This window comes from Tenebrio molitor, chromosome 5, assembly GCF_963966145.1.
Source record: "Tenebrio molitor chromosome 5, icTenMoli1.1, whole genome shotgun sequence".
Classification (NCBI taxonomy): Eukaryota; Metazoa; Arthropoda; class Insecta; order Coleoptera; family Tenebrionidae; genus Tenebrio; species Tenebrio molitor.
The window spans coordinates 5,915,372-5,931,802 of record NC_091050.1 but is presented as its reverse complement, the minus strand read 5'-3'; the positions used below and the strand labels follow the sequence as shown (position 1 = coordinate 5,931,802).

The window sequence follows — 16,431 nt, the reverse complement described above, 5'->3', positions numbered from 1 at the left end:
TACTGAAAAATTATGGTATTACTCTTTGAAATAAAAAATTCCACGTGTTTTATATCAAATCGCTACCTCTTTTTTCCAAAATTAAGTCGTTAGATTGGCAATGCTGAAATATATCCGCCATGTTGCGGCATTTTCTGATTGTTAATTGAAAGTGGCGTCGTTTGTATGTGCAAAAGTTAATTTTGACGACTTATTTAATAAAAATGAGTAGAAGTTAATTGATTTTTAAGAGAAATATTTGTCTGCGTTACCGTATGCTTTGTCAAGGTAATAAAATTTAGATAATGAATGTTTTCGTCATCTTTTACCGTTCAATGGCGTTTTTAACCTCATAACCTAACTTACTATTTTGTTTAAGATGCGACGCAAAAGTACTCGTAACGCCCAAAAAGCAACTCCGGATAAAACACCGAAAGAAACTGGAACACCCCCGAAAACACGACGATCAAGGCGTCGGAAAAGATCCCCGTCAAAATCAAGCGATTCAGAGGAAGAAGTATTGACAGTGAATAAGCGTGCACCAGTTGAGGAAACACCCGATACGACAACCAAGAGTCACACTCCTACAGATGATGAAACAGCAGAAGAACCTGTATGGAAAGTTACATCTTCAGAAGATACTCCAAAAGGAGAGATTCAGAAACTGAAGATTTGCTTGACGAGACCGTCTCCTGACTCACCAGATAAAACCAAAACCCGTCGTAGTAAGTCCAATAGTCAAACTGAAGATGATGCTACAAGTTCTGAAGATAAATCGTCTACAAGACGAACTCGTTCACGCGGATCTCCTTTCAAAAGAAACGACGGTTTGTCTAGTCAAGAAGGTGATGAAGATGTGGAAGAGAAGAAAGGTAAAGGTAAGTCTAAAGGTAAACATAAATCAAAAATAGAAAAGTCACCGCACTTAAGCGAGCCTGAAATACAAACGAACAATGAAATTTCTGAAAATGTACAGGTGACGCCTCAGTCACCCTCTATCGATAAGCCAGTTGATAATGAGAATGACTATAACAAGGTCGATGTCGACGATATACAAAATGTTAACGAGAGTATCCAGAGGCAAGAAAACATCAACATGGAAACCACAACTAATGTTGGTCATAACTCTGATAATGATCAAGAGAATTCAGAAGTCGCTAAAACCATGACCGAGTCTCAAGATGACATGCAAAATAAAGAGTCAGATGATGACAAACCTCTTAGTGTCATCCAAAAAATTGCAAGTAATGAAAAACAAAAAATTGAAGACCAAGAAAATGTTGAAGAAAATCAACAAGTTGCAAGTGATGAGAAACAAGAAATACAAGGAGAAGAAGCTGTTACTGAAGAACAAAGTAGCAACACTTCAGATCACTCAGCAAATCATGAAACAATTCAAGAAGAAACAACTGAAAGTGAGCCTCAGCTTCCAAATGTAGAACCAATAGAAACTGAGCAAAAGCAAGAGTTAGAAGAGGAATGCTTGCAACATCCTGAAACTGATAAACAAGAATTAACTGCAGAGGTCAGTGGACAAGAATTAACAACAGATGATCATGACCAAACTACAGAACTACATACTGAGGAAATTAAAAAAGATGGGAAAGAAAAATCATTACCAGAAGAAAGTGTAGAAGACATAACAGAAACTGAACCTCAGCAAGACATATCAGAAAATGTGGTTATGCAAGAAGTTGAAGAATCTATTCCAGTAAAAGATGATGAATTGCAAGAATCTGTGAACTCATCTGAAAATGTCACAGAATTAGAAGCTAAGAGTAGTGAACCTTCAACAGAAACTGCATGTCTGGCTAATATTGTAGAAGAAAGCCAACAGGAAAATAGTGGTATGATTTCCCTTTTATTTATCCAATATTAATGATTTAAACTTTTAATTGAAAGCATATTTGTTGAAATTGTTTCAAACAATTATGTACATTGTGAACATAAAGTTTGGAGCAAAATTCATAACAGCGTTATGTGATGTTTTTAAGAAAATCGCTCGCACAGGTCGATTTTATTTCGAAAAATTCCATTCCGTGACGCGCAATTTGTTCAAGTTACGTTATTGAACCGGCAAAAACCAACACAAAATCTATGTATTTTAAACAGAGGACAGGAAGGAACGTGACCTTTTGTTTCATTAATTCATTTTTTTGCATATTGATTATGAAAGTAGTACTTTTTTAAAAAATGTGTGCAACACGTTATGAAAGTCGCTTTGTTTTCACTCATTTGCTTGATTAACTCGGGCACCACCCTCGTTAATCAAACTGCAAGTTCATGAAAAAAAGTTGACTTGACTTTCATAATTTGTTGTATAATACAGGGTATTATGGAAGTGCACGTAATAAATTTAATCACCACTTTAAAATAAACATTTTTTACATACTGATCTGTTTTGTAATTGGATGTTTTTGTTTACTTTTTTCTAACCCCTAATTTGCCACTTCGCTCATAATCAATCATCAATTGAAACGAAAGAGTGAGTGAAAATGTTTTTGTGCGATAAAAACTTTACAGTTTTTTGATGAAAGAACGATCGCTGTTCTAGTTTTTACTGTTTTTCATTCGAGTATTTTAATCGAGTAGTAATTCTTTTTTCGCGCTTCGTTATCAATGGATGTGTAAACACATGAACGGGTATGAATTTTAGGGTTCAAATTATATCTAATTTTAACTCTGGAAGAATTTGCGGAAAAAATGATGAATGCATTTTTTTTTTTTAACGAGTCCTATTAGTAGTTAAATTTATTACGTGGTCTTCCGTAACACCTGGTATACTATTGCAGTCTATTTCCATTTCTATTGAATATTTATTGAAGTGATACAACATTAATTTTTTGTTAACTCATAATATCATCCTAATACTTTGTAATGTTTTTTTGAGTTGTTTATTTTTATGAGTAAAAATTTAAATTCACAAAACAAAAATTTTCAATATCAAATATGTAATAGGAAATATGCATTTTTCGTAAAGTTCTTTATATTCAGTATTATGAATTTCAGCAGCAACTGAACGAAATCCTCGCAGAAAACTCAAACGTTGTAACGAGTATGTTAATGTAGATTCTAAAGAGACTCAGGATCATACCAACATTGGCCATATACAACCTTCAAAGAGCAAACGCAAATGGGAAAACAGTACAAATTTAATAAGTTCGTTATTTAAAGTCGACCTTGAAAGTATTCAGGTTGTATGGCCTTCAATAGATTTTCCGGATGAGCCCGATCTCAACGTAGACAATGAAAAAGAACGACGAAGATCTGTCACTGAGTCGTCCGGAAAAAAATTGGAACGCAAAGTATCTGTTGAGTACAAATCAGACAGCTCAGAAAGACCGTCGTACGAAAAGCAAAGTTCTGTCAGTTCAGTCACTCAAGACAGTGAAGATAATTCGAATATTATAGCGTTCAATCGAAAAATTAGTATTGTAGACGACACGGCGAGTAAATTGAAGCCACCTCCAAGTCCAGCCAAAAATCCCACTTCAAATATTCTATATATCACAAATCTTGTGAGACCGTTCACGTTGAAACAATTGAAGGAATTATTAGAACGGACGGGAAAAATACAAGAAGAGGGTTTTTGGACTGACAGAATCAAATCTAAATGTTACGTGCAATACGAAACTCAAGAGTAAGTACTGCATAACTTTTTTTGTTGCATATTGATTATTAAAGTTGACTTTTTAACGAAAAATCGTAATGAACGTAGTACTTTTTATCATTTTATTCAATTTATTGTCAAATACCAACTACTCGGGCGCCGCCCTCGTTAATCAAACTGCGAATTCATGAAAAAAGTATGACTTTCATAACTAGTGCAATATACTATTGCTGCATCAGTTATTTTATCGCAATTGCAGAGAAGCGGAGGCGACAAGAAATGCTTTACATGGAGTTCAGTGGCCCATTGGAAATGGGAAAAAGTTGATTATTGATTATGCAACGGAAGAAGATTTACAAAATGCGAAGAACCCACCCGCTCCTCCGCCAGTGGTTACTGTTCCAGATACGAAAACTTCGACAAAGGAAAACCTGGTAATTCTCGTAAATACAGTTTTATGTGAAACTTGATATTTATTAACCTTTAAACTGTAAAAAGTTCCTATTTTACGATTAAACCCTCCCTAGGAACCAGTGGAAAACAAGAGTAGGAATGAAGAGAAACCTCCAAAGGAGATCGAGAAGAAGAGGAGTGAAGGTCCAGTGAGAGAATGGGACATCGGCAAGAAAGATATGCACAAAGAAAGATCCAGGAGCAGGGAAAGAAATCGAAAACATAAACGGTCACCGTCTCCACCTGATGGTAATTATTATGTTACGAAAATCTTGGATGCAATCTTTAAATAGTTTGTTTATCATTCAAGAATACGTATTTTTTGATTGAATATTACTGAATACTACTATGGTTTAATTATGTTGCAGATTTTATGAGCAGGAAACAGAGGAAAGTTGAAGAGTCCGTCCCACAGAAATTGATGGATGATTTATTTTTAAAAACTAAAGCGACTCCCAGCATCTATTGGCAACCTTTATCACCTGAAGAGGTATGTCAGTAGTTACTGGGTAAACGCTTACACGGTAATAATTTTTTCCACAGATCACAATGAAGCAGCAACAACGACTGATCCGCATGGAGGAACACAAGAGGCGAATGGAAGAAAATTCGCGAATGAAAGGAAGAGACGTAGGGCGGGGGGCGTTTCGTCGTAGATATGATTAACTTTTACAGGAAAGAAAATATATAAACTTAATTTTGTTGCGTGATTGACAGTAATGAATGAGTGAGTGATTTTCCTAGTTCCAAGAGATATTTTTATTTGCTTTAATTTCCCTTTTTCCTTATGAGTAGATTTTTTTTATTTTCGTTTGATTGATGATGAGTAAATGACGATAATCCTATTTTTTGTAGGATTTTCAGTTTAGGTTTCACACTGACAGTTCCGTTCAACGAGGGACTATGAATTAAAGAAGCTATAACTTACACTTAGTGAAGGTAGTAACGTTTCACACAATAATTACTGTTCAGAACGTGTTGTATTATTTCGTGAATGTTTTTCGATAAAAAGTTGCTGTAAAATGATAGATTTGATCAATATTATTAAATCTTTATTATGAGTTTGGAATATAATTACACCTTAATTTATAAATATGAACATGATTTTTGGAATGCAAATTTACATTAATTACTGGATTGCTTAAAAATGTGCATAATAACGTAGTACAAAAGTTATTTAAATATGGAATATATACATTTTTGTGATAGAAAAAAACGGCAAGGTGCGAAACTACCGCTACATCAGATTTCACCTACGATATGATAAAGAAATAAGTTTCTAAAAACCAAGTATTAATTTTTTTTATTCACTTTCACTTGAAGTTTTTGTTATAGCTCATCTTTCCAACAAATTTAAGAAAAAACTGCGAAAATGCAACCTCGTCAGATTTCACATGCGAAAAAACAAATTTTTACCATTCATTAATTTCTGAAGTTAATTAAAATTTAAAGAACGAGACAGCAAGCGTTGAGAAATTTATTTTCATTTTCACACTAACAAATCACAAGATATTTAGAACAAGTTACTACTGTTCAGTTTTATCCACATTTTTAATGTCTATAAGGTTATTGTTTTTACTACAGATAATAGGTTCAGAAAGGAAAATTAAATAGTGACACGATTATTTAAAAAAGCAACAATGGTACACGTGGTAATTTAACGCCTTGGCGTGTTGAGGTTCGGTATAATCTCTACATTGATAAATAACTTGCACTTTGCGAGATAAATATACCTACAACTGTTTCTTTAATTTTAAAAAGATATTCAAAACAAATCTCGTGCCAATTAACATAGATTTGCGACGGTAAAATGTTTAAAATAAATGTGTAAAAGATACATTAATAACGGTGACACTGCGTTCTTGAAGCGCCCGATATTAAGCTGAATTCCCATCTGAACCCTCTACAACTACCAATCTATTGCCTAAAGCCCTAAAGATGTAGAATATTTACTAAAAAATATTAATCGTTAATCAATATAAATGTATTGAAATATTAAGAAATCTTAATACGATTTAGTAAATTTTTATCTACAGTTTTGGAATGTTTCAGTATGGAGACTGGCATATTACTGTAATTCTTAGTGCTAAATAAATAAAAATAATCTACATATATAAAATTGAGCTAAACGATCTCTTCACACTATATTTCACAAGCGGGTAGTTCGATTGTAGCAGCTAAAGGAGGTAAAAAATATAACTACGATTAATTCTACTGATGCTACGCTAACAAATAAAAAAGAACAAACCTCTCTAAAAGCCTTCGTTTCAAGTCAGGTGGATAGGTTACGTATATGTATTCGTTATCTTTATCTGGAGCGAGATAATAGTCTTCGGTGTAAATCTGATGACCATCCGCGGATTGTTGCGGCTCCTGCCTGTGAACATGCGCCGGGGACGGCGTCGATCTATCAGTCATGCTAGCACTGGCAATGCTGACGTCATCGGTACTAAAATTTTTTGCAACAAAATCGATCGAAGGACTGAAACTGCACTTACTCGAAAAGTACCCAAATAATGTAGTAACACATGCAGATTCCAAGAGACAGAACCATTATGATCATACAGAGCAAACCCCAAGGGAAACTGCGTATGTCGCTTTGCGTATCTTCCCAGTACCTATCACATGTCAGATACCAACAGACGCCTCTGTTTAATTCGTCTACAATAAAACAAACGTTTTTCCGTAAAAGTACACTGTGTCTGCCTACCTTCGACTTCTTTAAAATCTTTCAACGAAAGCTGAATTAATAAACTACCAATACAGTCCCGAACTAAAATCTCACATTTCGTTTTAATCTTCTGTAGTTCTTCAGGCTTGCAATTGGCTTTAAGTTTCTGGAGTTCCGCAATTCTCTGCTGACGGTTGTCTGGTGCAGGTAGCGCGGAATCCACAAGATCGTTCTGGCACATATTGTTAGAACTATTTTGCAACTTGTCTTCATCGCCAGTTGAATGGCGCTCTTCTAAAAAGTATGGTGTATAATTCAAAAATGTCTTTTTCTTTCTAAAAACTACCATTGGTGTTAGGCGCTTCTGGTGCTTCATTTTTCTGGCAATGTTTCGACGGTTTCGTTGAAGTTTTAGATGTTTTCTGCAGATGAGGATAAACTCCATCTTTAAAAGTGTATTTAGCAACTTCTCTTGGACCGGACGTGGTCAGGGCTTTGGTATAGGACGAAGCTTCACGCCAGATTTCTATATCTGTATTAACGGTATCGGGATACACAGTTTTGGGATCTTGCGTTATTAAAACGTCACATCTCATAATGTCGCAGTAGTCCGCAAGGCACACGGCATCTTCGGCCTAAGATTTAATTATTTAATTTTACGATAAAACTGGAATAGTAAGTACCATATTAATATATCCTTTATGACGATTGTCAAAATGCATGTCCAAATATTTCTCTTCAAAAAAAGATTTGCCACAAAGACCACATGTCCATTGCGAGGGCCTATGTTGCTGTTTAGCTGCTTGCTGAGGTCCAAAAATATCGCGAGTCGGATGGAATGGACACTCTATAGGCAAAGTGACTTTGTACTTTTCCAAAATCGGAATCCATTTACTTTGTATTATTTTTCTCACAATCCTCGCATTATCTCTTGGACAGGATATCTTGAAAACGGTAGGTCCCGGCCATGGGATTAACGATAGCATAAATAAAGTAATTATCTAAAATTTATTTTCGCTTTATTTTAATAATTCATATGGAAAATTGTGGAAGTGCTCAGGAATATCGATTTGTGAACATCCTTCCGTTCTGGATTAATGACTGACGCAAATTTTATGACTCCTAAAAAGAGCTCACCTGCACGTTGAAATAATTGGACTTCATTCATATTCTTTGCTAGTACTAGGATAAAAAGGGATTTCACCTTTCTTCTCGCGATAGAGCATCGTATGTTACGACGCTAAGGACGCTGGACGTCGCTGTAAGTTGCCAAGCGACATAAACGTCTATAATACCGTAACCTTCAGAAACTTTCCTTATTTTTCACTGTTTCATCACGTAATAAAAATTAAAACTCTATTATTTATTTATTACCTTCAAGAATTCATCGCACGATTCAAGGTGCTGTATACTTTTTTCGTAATTATTGATTTTCTAACCCCTTTAACCTATGCAACCAAAATTACAATTTTTAAATCTTTCTGACAGTGCGCCGCTAACACGAATAAGGTTAAGTTTTCGACAGACATCCAGTTTTGTGTATGTAATTTATTAAAAAAATCATTTTATATTAATAATTATTTGTTAATAGACGTCACAATGGCTTTAGCCACACGAGGGGGTATAACATAACTTACTAACGTTAATGTTATTATTGCCGATCTTATTTTTAGTTCTTTTGGAACGTCTTTTCCCATTGATTCAAGCGAAACGTTTTAGAGGAAAAATAAATATTCAGCGACCAAAACCAGTTCATTTTGAAAGAGCGAGATATGTAGCGTTAACGCAGCCATACTTTTTAAACCCTAATAAAGATAAGAAACCTATAGAGCTGTGTAATAAATATGAAGATAAAATGATTGAAGAAGTTGATAATCCATTTCAAAGAATAATAGCTGAAGAACTAAGAAATCGGTTTAATGAATCGCGACTTGTTGCCTTTTATCATGTGAATCCAATGAAATCAGATCAGCAATTCAAAGCACAAATTATGTTTAAGAAAGAGAACATGTACTTTAGGACTTATGGAAAAAAAACATTAAAGTTGGCATTAGAAAATACTAAATATGAGTCAGTTTTAGATTTTTATGTTTCACAAAATGTAACAGTATTTAGCCCTGAACCAGAAATTAAAAAGTTATTGAAACTTACAAAAAAGTTCCCACAGTTGGTTTTGTTAGGTATGAACGTTTTTGAACAAATTTTCTTATTTCATATAATTTTTTTAGCTGCCATTTTTGAGGGTAAATTTATCAATAAAGATGAAATAATGGAATTAAATTTAATTCCAAATTTGCAAGAAGCCCAGGCAACTTTGGTGCAAACTTTAAACAGTGCAGGAAGCACATTAACACAACAATTGAACTCTCATCAAAACACACTAGTTTCACAGCTGCAAGAACGAATAAAACAATTAGAAGAAGAGAAATAAATTATTCAAATAATTTTTAATTACATGAGTTTGATAAACTATTTCTTCTTTTTTTTACCTTTTCCCTTTTTACCCTTCTTTTTGCCTTTCTTCTTACCTTTTTTACCCTTCTTACCTTTTTTGCCTTTTTTCTTTTTTCCTAAAAGTATTTCAGGTTCAAGTTCGTAATTTGCGCGTAAAGTAAAGTTAGGCAGGCTGGTAAAGCGAATGATTGGTAAGTTGCGTAAGTACAATTTACAGAAATATATCATGATGTTCTTGATTTCTTCCAAGTTGAATAATTTGATGCTTTGCGGCGGAAACTGTAACATTTTCAGAATGATAAAATATGACTTAGAATACTTTTCTTACTGGAAGAGAATGACAAAGCTGCAATTCTTTAAAATATTCATACAGTTTTTCGGCGCCAACATTCAATGAATTTGTGAAAAACACATGAGTCAAATAAAACTGTGACAACACTGCGCCCGTTTGCTCCAAATTAAAATTTGATCTTTTACAAAATTTCGTGACCGTGTATATCAGCTCTCTAAATAGAATTCTGGGTAACCCTTTTGGTTTTTTGCTGAATTTTTCTTCTACAAGTAGTTAATAAATGAGTCGCGCCACGATCATTTCATTCCATAATTACCTATAAATTTTCGCCTCCGACTTTTCCTCTTTATTTCCAGAAGTGTTTTCACTTCGGACTTTGTCATATAATCCCACGTGCAAATATGTGGTTCAATGATTGGTAATTTGGATTCGTTGTAAGCCAAATATTCTTCATCTTCCATACTATGTTCATCACTCTCTAAACTGCCGCTTTCCTTTTGCTGGAGTTGGTAATTTTCAATTTGTATTTCGTATTTATTGTCATTTAAAGCAAAATTGTCAAAAGCGTTTGGGTTCATTTTGCGATTGATTTAAAAATTGCCGCGTTATCTAGAACAATCGATTAACAAATACTTCTTGTGCGCATGCGCCACAGTCCCGTTTTTTTTCGTTCGGCCTACAGATCGGCCTTATTCGTTTCACAAGTGGTGCAAGATGGCAGATTTTGGCGAAGATGTTATTATGGAAAACGACGATATCCTAATTCCAAAAAATCCAGCTGAGTAAGTGTCGAAAATATTGAGTAATTTTTGCTCAAATTACCAGTTCAATTTGTGAGGAGTATTACAAAAGCTCTCTTCTAACTTTGTTGACAGAAGTTGTCACCAAGTCACATTCGTTATTTTTAACAATGAATTGTATTGATTGAATTATTCGATTCGCCCTACTTATTTGCGCGTTTTAAGCAAAGCCAAATTCCCAGAGTCAATTTTAAAGCTGCTAGTGCGGTATTTTTAATTTAAAGGTCATACACCTTGAACGTTTCATTAAGCTCCCCCGCACGCCAAAGTTTATTTTAGGTCGGAATTGAAGTTGAAAAATGCTCTTTTTAACTCTCGTTGATTACCGATATCATCCAAATATTATCTTAACTGATTTCAAATCTTTGATCAATAGGCATATTTATTTTGAGATTTAAATAGACTGTCATCCTGACATTTTCGTCGTTTTATGAATATTTTATCCAAACTTCTAGGAACTTACAGAAAATGGAAGTGCCTCTTGAAGAATTATTGTAAGTTATTGTTTCCCTAGAATTAAAAGGAATTTTTTCACAGCGGTTTTGATGTTGCGGTTTTATATCACCACATTTTAAAACAAGCACATAATCGCTATTAGAAAAACAACTATAAAATTTTACCTCAATGAAAATGTATTTTAGTTATTTTACCCATTACATAAATGCACCTTGTTTTTGTAAAATGTAATCAGGAAATTGTAATTAGATTTTCCCGCGCGATGATAACGTGTTTTCATAGAACGGCAGAACCATTTCCGTAATTCATGAAGGAGTCGCTAATTAATTTTATGAATTCTTGAATGTTGGAAACGAATTGCATATTTTCTATTAAAATATTCAGAAAGTTTTAAAAATATGTATAATATTTTAATGTTAATAAAGATTAATTTCATAGTTATTTTATTTTTGTATGATTTTTTTCAAACCACAATTTTTTCTGTATTCAATGCATGCATAAAAAATCTCTGTTTCGGTTTTTAATTATTTCATTAATTCAGTGTTCCCCATTTGTACGTCTGACACCAAATTTTGATATAACGACTCAATTATCGATGCGGTATCATTTTTTTTATCGTGTTGTGAACGTAGTGCTTTGTTGCAGATTGGCAGAGTTAAAAAAAGAAAATGGCAACCAATTATACAAAGTTAAACAATATCGGTCCGCCCTCAATCTTTATTCAGAAGCCATCGAATTATGTCCAAACACAGCCTCCTATTATGCAAACCGTTCCGCATGTTTCATGATGCTGAACAACTTCCAGGAAGCCTTGGAGGATGCTCGCAAATGTATCCACTTTGATCCAACTTTCACCAAAGCATACGTTCGGATATTGAAATGCGCCATAGCCCTCGGTGATCTGACAACGGGGGAGAATGCCATCAAACAAATAAACGATCTTGACCGAAACGCAAATATTAACAATGAAATGCGATCCGTCGAGAAACTTAAACAGTTTGAACAAGAAGCCGCCAAAGCAAACCGCAAGAAGGATTTCAGGAAGGTCGTGTATTGCATGGACAGATGCCTCGATGAAGCTCCAACTTGCACCCGTTACAAGATCACGAAAGCCGAATATTTGGCGTTTTTGGGACGCTATCAGGAGGCACAAGAAATAGCCAACAACGCCTTACATTTGGATAAAACCAACGCAGACGCCATCTACGTCCGAGGAATGTGTTTGTATTACGAAGATAATTTAGACAGCGCTTTCAACCATTTTCAGCAAGTTTTACGGCTCGCGCCCGATCACAAGAAGGCCATGGATGTATACAAGAAAGCCAAAGAACTAAAAAAAACAAAAGAAAATGGCAATGAAGCGTACAAAACCTGCCGTTTCCAAGAAGCGTTCGCTTTGTACACAGAAGCCTTAGCGGTAGATCCTCTCAACAAAAAGGCAAACGCCAAATTATATTTCAATCGTGCCACGGTCCAGCACAGGCTTGCCAAAACTAAAGAGGCGGTAGAAGATTGTACAGCAGCTTTAGAACTCGACGACACCTACCTCAAAGCTCTCCTGAGAAGGGCGAGTTGCTACATGGATTTGGGTGAATATGAGGATGCAGTGAAAGATTATGAAAAGGTGTGCAAACTTAACAAGAGCCGAGAACATCGTAAATTACTTCAGGACGCCAAATTCGCCCTGAAAAAATCGAAACGTAAAGATTACTACAAGATATTGGGTGTGGAGAGAAATGCGTCAGAAAGTGAAATAAAGAAAGCGTACAGAAAAAAAGCGTTAATGCTGCATCCTGATAGACATGCAAACGCGACCGATGCCGTTAAGAAGGACCAAGAAAAGAAATTTAAGGAGTTAGGAGAGGCTTACGGAATTTTATCAGATCCCAAAAAGAAAGCGAGGTACGATAGTGGGCAAGATATGGACGATTTTGAAGGTGGAATGTCAGGTATTGGTATATATTTTTTTTTGCACCTGAATGGTGTTCCATGTATTTATTTACAGATATTGATCCAACTCAAGTGTTCCAAACGTTCTTTAGTCAAGCGCATAATTGTAACGATTTCAACTTGGGCGGAGGTTTCCCTGGAGGATTCGCCTTCCAGTTTAGTTAGGTAACGGAATCTACATAACATCTAAGTCATATTCTGAAACCTTCCCACATTCCATATTTTCCCTTTTGCCTTCGTCTTTAGTATTTATTAAAATGTGCTATAGATTAGCCAACGTAACATCAAATTCTAAGTTCTAACCATTTGAATTGTGCTCCTAATATATCGAGCCTGTTTTGTCTCTAAATATTTATTTTGAGGAAGACTGCACAAGTTTTCTTGTTTCATAATTGTAAATCGTTCAAAATGTAAATTTAATATATGTATAATACTTTCTTATAGTGTTTTATTGTTATATTTTAAATTAATTTACAAACAAGTTGACATTGCCCCCCAGATACGGGCGAAGATTGTGATGATCCTTCTTGATCTTGATCTTTCTTGGTGGATGTTTTCTTTTTGCCTATTTTTTTCTTGTTAGCTTCACTTTTAGCCTTCATTTTATGTGCAGGACAAGTCGGTTTGTATCTGGTGAGTTCCACGGGTTCTACAGTTTTTTTATATCTTTCACATATTTTGATTTTCTCGTCTTCCGTTCTTCTGTTATCTATTTTCGAAATAATGTTCTGAAATCTAGAAATGTGAATAACTAAGATTTTCAAGCGACATAAGCGAACCGTTTTAATTGAATAGTCGGTAACTCTCTCGTGTGAAGCTTGGGATTGGTCATCATCCTTTGAACGAAACCGCGTTTTAAGTGGGCTTCGTTTCGAGCTTTTTCCTGTTTGGAGTAGTTTTCTTTTTGGTAAAGTTCTCTTTCTTTGAACCACAGCCGCATGTATTCGTTTGACATTAAGAAGCGCATATTCACGTGTTTAGCCTAACAAAAATCTTATAAGTACATATTTAATCGGCAATATGTTGAAACTTTCGTCCAGTTATTGAAACGACTATTCTGTTATGAAACGTAATTTTAAGACCACAGACGTAAATGTATGAAATATATACAGGAAAATTTGTACGTACGCTCTCATATTGTGGTTTAAACCCCCAGGCCCCAACTTCTCTTGCTTTTGACGATATTAGATGATCGGTGGGATATACGATTGACGCTGGCTTCCATTTCAGAGTGTTTTTCATTAAGGAAATTTGTTAATTAAATTTTTGGGTAAAACTTTACAAAAAGTGACAATAAAATTGTAAACTTTTTATTTCACAGAGGACTGAGATAACTACTAATATATTATTCATTTTTTATTGTACAATAAAATTCAATACAATCATAGTAACACTGCGATTAGTTTTTTAAAAACCTACATCAGTCGTTCCATTAGAAGAGATATACTCCCTCAAGTCTTTGGCGTCTTTTAGAATAGGGGAAAAGACATGCACATTATTAACAATCATTTGGCACATAATTTGATATTACACCCGTGTTTCCTTACACATTTACAGCAATATTTTATGAAACAGTTATAAATTTCATAGGCCAATAAGTTTAAAATATACATAGAAAGGCAAACGTCGAAGTTTATCGGAAATTTAATTCGTGAATTGTGTATTTCCATTAGTCTTTTTTGTTAAACGTAGTCTAACCTTATGTGTTACAATTTCATAGCAAATCAGATCTGTACCGTTTTATAGTGATGTTAAGTGTTATGTTCGGTATCATTCAAACTCAATCAAGGATTTTGATATGTAATTTTTCGAACCCATAAAAAAGAATTTTTTGTATTTTTTCATGTTTCGGTCAGTAAGCAAATATTTTTAAAGTGAATATATTGAATCTCTGTTATAAATAAGGCACTTGATTGATCGTTCTTTTAATTACGCCTACCCTGTAATGAATCTTGAAATTTTAACCACAAACTTTTCCAATTGAGCATGTCCTCAAACGCATCAAATAAGATTATTACACAATCCATTGTTGTTGTTAAAAAATGGGGATTACTTTATTCTACCCATTAATTTTTATGAATAAAGTACATATCAAATATGTGCAACGCCTATTTGTACAATATCTACCGGTGCGTCTGAAGTCACCTCTATGATCAAATATTTTTATAAAGAAATTGATCATTGTCGAAACGTGGTAACAGACTATGATCGAATTGAAGGAACAATTGAATGAAATCTGTCGGAACAATTAGCTAAGTTCAACTTATGGCTCACGACGAAATGACGAACTAGCGGAAACGTCACTCTTTACTGCAGTGTTCCTCAATAATATTTTATTCGTATTCAATTTGTGACACAAAAAATTAACATAGTCTTTTGTTGTAATACTGCTTCTTAAAAAATAGTTTTAATAGTCAACTTTGTGTGTATGTGTGTTTTTTTTTTGTAAACATGACGTGTTTATTTACTGACAAAATGTTAGTTTTTTGAGTTGTGTAAATGGTTCTCAGGTACTTCATACTTTTAACTCAGTCATACTGACGTGCAATAGCTTTGAACCTTTCGTTGCATTGAAAAGGTATACTTAATTATTTTTAAATGAAAAATCTGGCGCACGAGACTTAACACGTCTGTGACAAAATGTTCAAAATGTAAATGTTGAGCATCCCATTGGCCCACATTATGATTCTTAAGCTTTTTTAAAAAAATATAATTTAATAAAAATATTACATATATCTATACGTATTTACAACAAGCAGCCAATACACTTAGAGTCTTCATAAAACAAAAAAACCAACTTCTTGCAGTCTTTACACATTTACACCTAACAGTTTTATTGAATTTGCCCACACGATAGTTTTTTTCTTTTTCCGTTCTGCACGCTGTCAGTCCGGTAACGTCTCTAAATACTGCACTGGTTCTTTAATTTCGTTAGCCAGCAAATATCCTTGCGCATCCAGCAGGTCCTCCTGTGAAATCATCCGCAATGGAGGCGGCCTCGGCAGACCTCTTAAATTATTCGTGTCTTTTTTTGTTTCACTTTCGTACTGTATGCTGACTGCGTCCTCGTCGAAACTTTCGTGAGCGAGTTCCAGTTTGTCGCAGATATTGGGAAATTTGATTCTGTCACGGGGTTCAGTTTTCCAGCAGTTCTTCATCAGTTCACATATTAAAGAGGGACAGTCTTCGGGCGGTATCAACATTATGCCGTCTAAAATTAGTTTCACGGCCTCTTCGTTTGTGTGACCGTAGTAGGGTTGTTTGCCAAAACTGTAGATTTCCCACAGAAGCACACCGTAAGACCATATGTCCGATTCTAAAGTGAATCTACCGTAAAGGACGCTCTCAGGTGACATCCATCGCACGGGTAATAATCTGCTGCCGCCAATCTAAAAATAGAAATTCGTAGTTTAGCAGGAAGTATCAATTATGATTGAAATATTTGAAATATTTCAAGCCGAATGAATGAATTCTGTAAAAGGTGGTAAGAGAAGCTTAATGAAAAAGGAACTTTTGTTTCAACGGAGCACGTGCTTCAGTTAGTGATAGTAGCGTTTGACGCTTAAATTATTTTGATAGTAACAAATATGTAATACAATAACAGAAGGTCAGGTCAGAAAAAGTTACTTGTAGTAATCTCCATCTAAGTGAAAGTATCACAGAAACATTAAAACATGTCACATAATAGACCATCACTGAGAAAAATTGAAAAAAAATCTTCTGAAAGCTTATTGCTTGTGGGGACTAAAAGCTTTATTTGCTGGTT

The 16,431-nt window shown here is 34.6% G+C and overlaps 6 protein-coding genes across 12 annotated transcripts in view; 3 read left to right on the top strand and 3 right to left on the bottom strand.

Moving 5' to 3' along the window:
- The first annotated feature begins 105 nt into the window (after positions 1 to 105).
- On the top strand, positions 106 to 5,103 carry Acn (apoptotic chromatin condensation inducer acinus). 3 transcript variants are annotated; one of them, XM_069048620.1, is made up of 7 exons: positions 106 to 267; positions 359 to 1,826; positions 2,992 to 3,619; positions 3,849 to 4,023; positions 4,117 to 4,291; positions 4,411 to 4,532; positions 4,586 to 5,103. In XM_069048620.1, exons 2-7 carry the CDS (start codon positions 359 to 361, stop codon positions 4,706 to 4,708), a joined length of 2,691 nt encoding a protein of 896 aa, XP_068904721.1. In that variant the 5' UTR covers positions 106 to 267; the 3' UTR covers positions 4,709 to 5,103. The 3 variants fall into 3 exon arrangements, with proteins under 3 accessions (XP_068904721.1, XP_068904720.1, XP_068904722.1); XM_069048619.1 differs by having other exon boundaries at positions 2,989 to 3,619; XM_069048621.1 differs by lacking the exon at positions 106 to 267 and having other exon boundaries at positions 589 to 857; positions 956 to 1,826; positions 2,989 to 3,619.
- Positions 4,472 to 8,387, bottom strand: LOC138131562 (uncharacterized). 3 transcript variants are annotated; one of them, XM_069048630.1, is made up of 7 exons: positions 7,851 to 8,387; positions 7,397 to 7,714; positions 7,060 to 7,348; positions 6,753 to 7,007; positions 6,541 to 6,703; positions 6,291 to 6,491; positions 4,472 to 6,219 (listed from the first exon to the last, which is right to left on the bottom strand). In XM_069048630.1, the coding sequence occupies exons 1-7, from the start codon at positions 7,875 to 7,877 to the stop codon at positions 6,192 to 6,194; spliced, it is 1,281 nt and encodes a 426-aa protein (XP_068904731.1). In that variant the 5' UTR covers positions 7,878 to 8,387; the 3' UTR covers positions 4,472 to 6,191. The 3 variants fall into 3 exon arrangements, with proteins under 3 accessions (XP_068904731.1, XP_068904732.1, XP_068904733.1); XM_069048631.1 differs by having other exon boundaries at positions 6,753 to 7,004; XM_069048632.1 differs by having other exon boundaries at positions 7,397 to 7,657.
- On the top strand, positions 8,196 to 9,185 carry mRpL10 (mitochondrial ribosomal protein L10). The gene is made up of 4 exons (XM_069048636.1): positions 8,196 to 8,252; positions 8,305 to 8,334; positions 8,387 to 8,893; positions 8,942 to 9,185. The coding sequence occupies exons 2-4, from the start codon at positions 8,313 to 8,315 to the stop codon at positions 9,142 to 9,144; spliced, it is 732 nt and encodes a 243-aa protein (XP_068904737.1). The 5' UTR covers positions 8,196 to 8,252; positions 8,305 to 8,312; the 3' UTR covers positions 9,145 to 9,185.
- Positions 9,127 to 10,882, bottom strand: LOC138131565 (uncharacterized). The gene is made up of 4 exons (XM_069048635.1): positions 10,723 to 10,882; positions 9,776 to 10,068; positions 9,496 to 9,722; positions 9,127 to 9,446 (listed from the first exon to the last, which is right to left on the bottom strand). Exons 2-4 carry the CDS (start codon positions 10,035 to 10,037, stop codon positions 9,183 to 9,185), a joined length of 753 nt encoding a protein of 250 aa, XP_068904736.1. The 5' UTR covers positions 10,038 to 10,068; positions 10,723 to 10,882; the 3' UTR covers positions 9,127 to 9,182.
- Tpr2 (Tetratricopeptide repeat protein 2) lies at positions 10,100 to 13,102 on the top strand. The gene is made up of 3 exons (XM_069048634.1): positions 10,100 to 10,241; positions 11,361 to 12,664; positions 12,721 to 13,102. The coding sequence occupies exons 1-3, from the start codon at positions 10,174 to 10,176 to the stop codon at positions 12,828 to 12,830; spliced, it is 1,482 nt and encodes a 493-aa protein (XP_068904735.1). The 5' UTR covers positions 10,100 to 10,173; the 3' UTR covers positions 12,831 to 13,102.
- Positions 13,097 to 16,431, bottom strand: part of LOC138131559 (tyrosine-protein kinase transmembrane receptor Ror-like) — a 52,176-nt gene continuing 48,841 nt past the window's right edge. For 2 of the 3 annotated variants that reach the window (XM_069048625.1, XM_069048627.1), the window contains 3 exons: positions 13,794 to 16,054; positions 13,445 to 13,647; positions 13,097 to 13,400 (listed from right to left, as the gene is read on the bottom strand). In XM_069048625.1, coding sequence (XP_068904726.1) covers positions 15,551 to 16,054 — 504 coding nt within the window. In that variant the 3' untranslated portion in view covers positions 13,097 to 13,400; positions 13,445 to 13,647; positions 13,794 to 15,550. The remainder of the gene's footprint in view (positions 13,401 to 13,444; positions 13,648 to 13,793; positions 16,055 to 16,431) is intronic. The other variant, XM_069048626.1, reaches the window with a different exon arrangement.

Excerpts from the sequence above, each read along its gene's own strand:
- Acn (XM_069048619.1), top strand. The coding sequence starts at position 359 with ATGCGACGCAAAAGTACTCGTAACGCCCAAAAAGCAACTCCGGATAAA. Across the intron at positions 3,620-3,848 it reads GTGCAATACGAAACTCAAGA|AGAAGCGGAGGCGACAAGAA; the intron begins GTAAGTACTGCA and ends TCGCAATTGCAG. Across the intron at positions 4,292-4,410 it reads GTCACCGTCTCCACCTGATG|ATTTTATGAGCAGGAAACAG; the intron begins GTAATTATTATG and ends ATTATGTTGCAG.
- LOC138131562 (XM_069048630.1), bottom strand. The coding sequence starts at position 7,877 with ATGAAGTCCAATTATTTCAACGTGCAG. Across the intron at positions 7,715-7,850 it reads CCAATTATTTCAACGTGCAG|ATAATTACTTTATTTATGCT; the intron begins GTGAGCTCTTTT and ends AATAAATTTTAG. Across the intron at positions 6,492-6,540 it reads ATTATTTGGGTACTTTTCGA|TACCGATGACGTCAGCATTG; the intron begins GTAAGTGCAGTT and ends AAAAAATTTTAG.
- mRpL10 (XM_069048636.1), top strand. The coding sequence starts at position 8,313 with ATGGCTTTAGCCACACGAGGGG. Across the intron at positions 8,335-8,386 it reads GGCTTTAGCCACACGAGGGG|TTCTTTTGGAACGTCTTTTC; the intron begins GTATAACATAAC and ends TCTTATTTTTAG. Across the intron at positions 8,894-8,941 it reads CCCACAGTTGGTTTTGTTAG|CTGCCATTTTTGAGGGTAAA; the intron begins GTATGAACGTTT and ends TAATTTTTTTAG.
- LOC138131565 (XM_069048635.1), bottom strand. The coding sequence starts at position 10,037 with ATGAACCCAAACGCTTTTGACAATTTTGCTTTAAATGACAATAAATAC. Across the intron at positions 9,723-9,775 it reads TCGGAGGCGAAAATTTATAG|AAGAAAAATTCAGCAAAAAA; the intron begins GTAATTATGGAA and ends AACTACTTGTAG. Across the intron at positions 9,447-9,495 it reads AGCTTTGTCATTCTCTTCCA|TTTCCGCCGCAAAGCATCAA; the intron begins GTAAGAAAAGTA and ends AAAATGTTACAG.
- Tpr2 (XM_069048634.1), top strand. The coding sequence starts at position 10,174 with ATGGCAGATTTTGGCGAAGATGTTATTATGGAAAACGACGATATCCTA. Across the intron at positions 10,242-11,360 it reads ATTCCAAAAAATCCAGCTGA|ATTGGCAGAGTTAAAAAAAG; the intron begins GTAAGTGTCGAA and ends GCTTTGTTGCAG. Across the intron at positions 12,665-12,720 it reads TTTTGAAGGTGGAATGTCAG|ATATTGATCCAACTCAAGTG; the intron begins GTATTGGTATAT and ends ATTTATTTACAG.